General features: G+C 37.8%; 1 protein-coding gene across 1 annotated transcript in view; it reads right to left on the reverse strand.

Moving 5' to 3' along the window:
• The window catches only part of LOC306829179 (beta-1,3-galactosyltransferase 2-like), a 5,681-nt gene extending 1,583 nt beyond the window's left edge, over positions 1 to 4,098 (reverse strand). Inside the window, exons 1-3 of the mRNA XM_079352110.1 lie at positions 4,054 to 4,098; positions 1,412 to 1,586; positions 401 to 667 (exon numbers count right to left, since the gene is read on the reverse strand). Coding sequence (XP_079208236.1) covers positions 401 to 667; positions 1,412 to 1,586; positions 4,054 to 4,079 — 468 coding nt within the window. The 5' untranslated portion in view covers positions 4,080 to 4,098. The remainder of the gene's footprint in view (positions 1 to 400; positions 668 to 1,411; positions 1,587 to 4,053) is intronic.
• Between the last annotated feature and the right edge of the window lie 3,501 nt (positions 4,099 to 7,599).

Here is a 7,599-nt window from a genome sequence, read left to right on the forward strand (position 1 = left end):
TATATCATTCATTGTAATAAATAAAGTTCTTTAATTCACTTGTCTCTCCTGATTGAACTTTAGTTGCATGTCAACAGTATATCAGATGACATCAACATACATTTTTCAACAGTCAAGTAACAAGTGATTTAGTCAACTTACTGTCAGTAGACTGCAAGTTAGTGTAATTTGTTGGTTGTTGACTAATTTAATCTTTGACATTTACAACAAGGGCTAGGTTAGGGATAGTAACCGAATAAAAACCTGAAGCAGAAAAAAGTTGAAAAAGTTATGTTGACATGCAACTCAACATCTAATGACTGTCTAAGATGGACGACTAAAATAAAGTGTTACCAAAAAAAGCAAAAACATGAAGAGGGATAAAAGAGAATTCAGTCTTTGCAAAACTAAGTCAACTCACTTGCTCCTTAATGCTCTCTGTCCCGTCTCCCAGTTCGGGTAGTCCCAGCAGGAAGAAATGGCGGACCCTTTGACCCAACACTGTGGTTTCTTTCGCCCACGTGTTGCGGATAACGTCACGGGCCTCTGTGTTGTGGGGTGCTACTGGGATCAACAGGACCAAGAATGGGCTTTCCTGCTGACATCTATCTGGTTCATCCAATATGAAAAGATATTTGCCAGGATATGCCACAAAGTATTCTGATGCTGAAGGGTCATCCGGAGAGATCTGTGCAAGTGCAGAGGTATGAGAGCATTGCATCTCACTTGTAAAAAAGGTTAATAATTCACAGATATATTTGTATAAAAGGAGAAGCTGTAAATCTTTGCAGATGTTTACAGACCAAAGGAAGTACAATTTTCTTACTGCGGTTGAACATTAGACATTAATTATTGACAGAAAACTCAGTGCTCAGTGTGTGTGAAGGCAAGGGCGAGTGTGTCTGTCATTTAAACGATCCCGACCTGAAACTCTCCAGTCCACATGTTTATAGGAGTATTCAATGAATGCATTGTTGTGTCAGATACATGCTCTCAACATGTATCTGACTAAGACTTGGAAAGTTTATAAAAAGATTGGATCATAATTGTTTTTTCAGAAAAGGCACATTGGTGCATACAAACTGATCAGAATGCAGGAAAATGAATGTTACGAGTCCAAAATCCCCTAGGGGAGTTTCCTCCATAACCTTTTTTTGAAGAATATTAAACTGCTGCCGCCCCCGTAACAATTTTTCAAGCTCTGTGTTGGAGGGGGGCCCCCCCAATGCCAATCGGTATTGCACACCCTGATAATAAGCAATAACATGCCTGACTTATTCAATTACTCTTTAGTCACTGAGTTGAAATTATTGGATGTGAATCCATCCAAATGTTGTCAGATAAAGAGGACATTTTCTTTCCAAGCAAACCACATCAGTGGATCTTTTTGGTCTTGGTCATTTTTGATATTGTCTATGACATACATACTTACACTTTCAACTGCAGTGAGCAAAGATTGGTTTGGTCCTGAGCCTGTTGTCCAAAACTTCAAAGGCCACGATGCTTGAGGGCTTGAACTGTAGAAAATGAACAGTGAAGTCCCCATCATGATGAACAGCGTCACAAAACAAAACCTTCGTCTAGCCTTTGTCCACATGGTCTTTCCACTGCAAAGACAAAAGTGAAAGCGGACACCTTTAATGCTTCTTAACAGCACAGTAGCACTTTATAATCCATTACTGAATCAGAACCAGGAAGCAGTTTATTGACAGTCTCTTCCTTGTCCACTGATGTAGATGTTTCTCATAAGCTGTGACTCATGAGAAACTATAAAAGTACATGTTGAACAATGAGTAAACACATTGCACTTATTAAGGTGCTTATAATACTGACTATTTGTTCATCTTCTCTGCAGACTGTGGATATTTTTTAATTAAGAAGTTTGAGGATCAAAAATCTCAAAACACTTCATATGAAATAATTCAAACCCAAAAATGTACTTTCTTCCAACTCTAGTCTTTGATCATTGACTTCATTTTGGCTGAAATACTTGAGCAGTAACTTATAAAAAAAGGCATCTGTTGACAGTGAAAATGCTTAAAACCATTTAAGACTGTTATTAAGGTTATTTTTCTCATAAGTTTGGATCCTCGGTTGGCCAATCAGATTTAAAGGTGGGCACATGCTAACCATGCGATGACGAATAGACGTAACAGAACTATAGTGCAGTAATAAGAGTATAAAGATAAATAACTTTAAAGCTATATGCACGTAGGCAGAAACTAAATAATAAAGTGATAGTGGTGTAATTCAGATAATAGAACAACAAACGAAATATATACTAGGTCTATATGAACAAAGATGAATATTGAAGAATTAAGTCACCATAGTGCTATGGTGGATATGAGTGCCTGAAGATCATAAATATGCAGACATAACAGAATAATGTGGAGTAATGCATTCAGAACAATATAAACCTAATAGACAGAATAAAGTGGAGTAATGCATTCAGAACAATATAAACCTAATAGACAGAATAAAGTGGAGTAATGTATTCAGAACAATATAACATAATAAACAGAATAAGTGGTGCATTCAGGCCCCGTTCCCACGAGAACGCAGTCTAGAAACTCGCAAAAAAACGACCCCACTCCAGATTCGAAGTACAGCTCATCTACACTGGAGGTCACTCCATCCATCATGAGTGAAAACGATGTAGTTCTCACTGAAGGTGACAGCTGTCGAGTTACTGGACTTGAGTATGGCCACTGTTTCTTCCAGCTGGGTGGTGTTGTCCTGACTCGAATCTTGTGTAGAAATGAAGCTAAATCTGCTAAAAATCCTGCAGTTTGCCGGTTGTCTACTTGAGGTTTGCTCCAGGAACACTGGAAGTCACACACACAACTGACCAAAAAAGCTATTTTTACAGCTAAAATAAACCAAAAACATTGTCTGTTGGACCAAAAAAACCCCAAACATGCTATGAGTACATAGCAGGCACACAATGTACAAGGGGTTATTATGTTTTGTCTCTGTTTAACGATACATTTGATCAATATTTACTGCCAATTTCCACCAGATGCATTACCGGACTTCCACTGGCTCCGCTCCACTGTGCTGTAGTCCATTTCAAAAAGAGATTTTCCATTCATGACATCACAAAGGGCAGTAGCCCCTCCCACACTCCCACAGCTAGGTGTTTGTTCTGCCTTCTGAGTCTGCCTTCTCACCGTAAACAATAAGACATGAAGCGAGGAAGCCCAAGCCACCTGAGCCCTTCCAGAGAGGGGGTGTGGTCAGACACAGCTCATTTACATTTAAAGCTACAGACACAGAAACAGCCTGTTCTGAGCAGGGCTGAAATAGAGGGGTTTATAGACATGATCAAATATAGGACCAGAGTGGATTTACAAAAAGATACCACACACGTTTTGAGGAACTCTGAAACTTATTTACACTTTATGAAAAGGAGGTAAATATGCTACCTTTAAATATGGAAAAAAAACAAACAAACATTTGAGTAGAAAGGTTAAAGGCTAAAGGTTGAATTTAATGCTAAGTTCTTAATTGACAGATGTAGACATAGGTTTTTTGAAAGCTCAGGGGAGTTCTGAGACTTCTTTAAACTTTTTAAAAAGGAGGATAATATGTGACCTTTAAGTTACCACTTTAAGTAATTTCTAACTTTTATATTGCAGTAAGTCAGTATTTCATTCCCTTTTTAATGGTTAAGTAACTACAACTCATTCATATGCCCCACAATGCTTATTGGTAATAAGGTATATGAAGTATGGATTAATTTTTAAACTATCCATCTATCCAAGTCAGTGATGTTTGCAAAGTACATCATACTGTATGTTTAAAAAGAAAAAAATGAAGACATTTTAATTTATTATCTGAGTTCAACATGAGAAACAAATCTTACAGCGACACATGAAAAACATTAGTTCACTGCATCATTACCCTGATCCATTTTAGTAAATAGGAGATATGTTTGCATAGATAGATAGATACTTTATTGATCCCGAGGGAAATTCAAATTCAAATTCAAGCATAAAAGCTCTTCTACTTGTACAAACGACCATGAACCTTTAGTCGACATGTGAAATGACTGGAATGAAAATCTATACTCACCTTTTAAACGCAGACATCTGCAGCATTGTCAAGAGGTAGAGAGTCGACTCTTGTTATGGCTACAGAGAGCTAACAAACAGAGAGCACGCTGAAAAGAGGATGTGAGAGTCTGCAATGTGGTTAGTGGTGGACTTTGTCAGACAAGCACATCAAGGCTTTTTTCAGCTAGACAACGCTTTAAAAAGTTCCAACACTTGCTGGTGAGATGTATAGTATCTAAATACGAAGACAAGGGCTGTACATGCTGAACTATAGAAGTTAGAGAGCTCATCAGGGATCCTGTTGAAACTCCTCCTTTTTGCTGGTGATCAAGGAGTGACATCTACTGGATCAAAAAGTTGCACATTCTTCCATTAAAGGTTGTGCATTAAATATATCCAACAAAAAAGTAAGAAAAATAAGTTCTGAAAATTACAATTGCATACAGACTCAAATGTAAAGTCATTAGTGGGGCCACCAAAGACCACCTATGTCTGATAATGCGTTTTTTTGGGCTGGCAGCGCCCTTTTTTAACACGAAACCGTTGCAGTTTAGCATCAGCTGTAATTTATTAGTTAACTCACAACGCTCTCAGTTCAACTTCAGGAACACTCTGCCCTCGCCATTGTCAATTCTCTCTCACTGACCTATCACAATCAAGAAGGAACAGGACTTCTGAATTCAGCTTTATCATCAATGATGGCGAATAAAAACACATCTGACTCTTCTTTTCGAGGATATATATTCGAGATCTAGAGCTGCTGCTAATGCCAAAAAACAGGATTCCTTGACATTATTTGTCACGAACAGGTAAAGAGACCCAAATGTACGACTCGAAAGAATGCTGGGACGCTGCTACTAAAGAGACAAGACGAACTGGCATGGAGTGAGGGGAAGACAGACATTAAATACTGAACAGGGGGTGGAGTTAACAAGACACAGGTGAGACACATCAGGTAATCAGCAGGCTGAGACACACTGGGGGAAGGGCATGCAGCCAACAGACCTGAAAAGAGACACAGGGTGAGTAACCAGTAAACACAAGCACAGGACATGATACATGAGGAAAAACAGAAATAAACAGACACTTAACCCAGGGATGTGACATAATTTTCATGTTTTCTTGAGATAACCACACAGCAGTTATGTTTTTTAACTTTGTAACATTTAAACAGAGGTATCCAAAACTATAAAGTCACTATGGGTACAGTAAGTGGAGTTAAGTTTGGTAATCATGCAAAAATATAGGTAGCTTTGAGAAACACTATGCAGGTTGTGAGCTCGGCAAGCACAACATGTTCTGTTCATAAACACAGGCCTTTAATGTCTCTATCTATTACATCTTAGAAATCAGCCTTACAAAACACCTAAATGCTATTTCCTCTAATGCACGTATCTTCATGTGTAGGAAATCATTTCCACCATGAGCCGTAGGGAGTTTCTTGTACCTTATCACTTCAAGGAGCTGAAACAGAACATTTTCCTTTTGTGCGGTTTTGACCTGTCTTACATACTGTAAGTAGAAGTCCTGAAAACTACAGATACAGCCAAACAGATGAGGCAAACGTAGTCAGTCACACTTTCTGTGAACTGCATGAGAAGTACATCAACGGTTATTTGAATTTGCAGCTGTACAATTTGTGGTGTGTCAAGAAGCTTGTACGTGACTATGAAGCAAGTTTTTTCTCTTCAATGTTGTACATTTATTGTGGCTGTTGCTCATAAGGCATTTATGACACAAGTAATTCTTACATTTTTTAAGAGTTAATCTCTCCTCAGATGAGTCATTTTACATCTTGATGTTTCTGTTAAACAAATGTTGAAAGCAATAATAGATTTATAGATAGTTTTTTATTCATTTCTATGCACTGAGATAATCTGGTTGAAAACAAAAGTATATTCAGAAAAACATTTATGACTTGCATCCAATCAAGATGTAGAATGGTGTAGACTCAAGAAAGGACTTTGTTCACTCTTTATGCAATGCTAAAGTGACCTTTCCAAATCCCCCCCACACACACACACTCACACACACACCACCCATGAGAAATTGCATAAGGGAAGGACTAGAGTACTTTTCATTCGACTTTATGCTCATTTTAAAGAAAAGTATGTTTTGAACGGTAGCTTTCAAATTGTATCTCATGTACTCCTTGCGGAACTTTAAAGATTTCACACGCTGTTTTTAAATCGCAACAGAAACTGTGCTTGCTCTGAAATGTAGGTACAAAACGAAGCTGATCGACCACAACTTACATTTCCGCTGGAACAGTATCTGACAAATAGGCGGCTGCATATATGGGAAAAAAAACACCTAACCCTAAAAAAATTACAAAAAAGGGTTTCTTAACTGTTTTTTGTAGTGTTAGCTGTCCATCATAACATACTAAAAGTTTACCAAAATTTTACATGATCTGAAAATCTGTGACACCTGCTGTCATGAACTTTTGAACTCTAGTAGCTAATTCCTGAAATACTATTGTATGAGTATGAACACATGTCTAGTGAGCAGGGTAAACGTCTCCTCATCATTAACACTCAGGAGCAAGAGATCATTGTGTTTAGTTCATTTTAATTCAGTCTGCAGCTAATTTTAGCCTGCCTCGTGTTATTGACTATTACTGAATTATTGAATTAAGCATTGAAAGAGTATTTGGCTGAGGTTTAGATTTTGTTTAAACACAAAGCCTATAAATGGCTCCATTAGACTGAAAAGGATATTTCTGTTTGGCAATAGATAAGGCTTCCAGTTATGTCTACAGTTATGTCTTATAGGGATTTCAAACGTGCAGAAATCTCCTTAGAAATGCATACAAGCATGCAAACAACATGTTTTCACTCTGATTTCACCCAGAGTTTCTCCTGCCAAAACCCCGGTATTTTTTCACTGGCAAGTCCGAGTGAACTGATGTGACAACGCCACAGAATATTCTCTGGAGAATTCACCTCAAACCAATGCGGGTGGACGCAATTAAACAACTGCATTAAGTTTTCTGTTTTCCAGTACAGTAACTTTTGTCGGTGTTGTAATTCTATTGAACTGCACGTAGCATTGATAGATAGATAGATAGATAGATAGATAGATAGATAGATAGATAGATAGATAGATAGATAGATAGATAGATAGATAGATAGATAGATAGATAGATAGATAGATAGATAGATAGATAGATAGATAGATAGATAGATAGATACTTTATTGATCCCGAGGGAAATTCAAATATTGTCATTATACATGTAGCATTATGTAGCAGACTCTGTTGCTTTGTTTGCTACTTGCGCATTGTTTTTTCCGTCATGTCTTACCTTAAGGAGACCCCCGTCTTCCTGTCTGACAGGGATAGGCTCTTGCTGTGAGGAGCATGCGAAGAGCCAGGTCAGAAGAAACTGCAGATATTTTCATGGTGCATAATGTGAAAAAGCCTTAAGTAACACATTCTATCTACACCCAAACCAAAGAAGAATATCATATGTACAATCCTACTTTTCTGATGCATTCAAAGCCATCTGTTACTAAGTATTTCTAACTCTTCATATTTCCTTCGGCTACTATGCTGATACGCTCA

The sequence above is a fragment of the Symphodus melops genome, assembly GCF_947650265.1.
Source record: "Symphodus melops genome assembly, chromosome: 9".
Taxonomy (NCBI): Eukaryota; Metazoa; Chordata; class Actinopteri; order Labriformes; family Labridae; genus Symphodus; species Symphodus melops.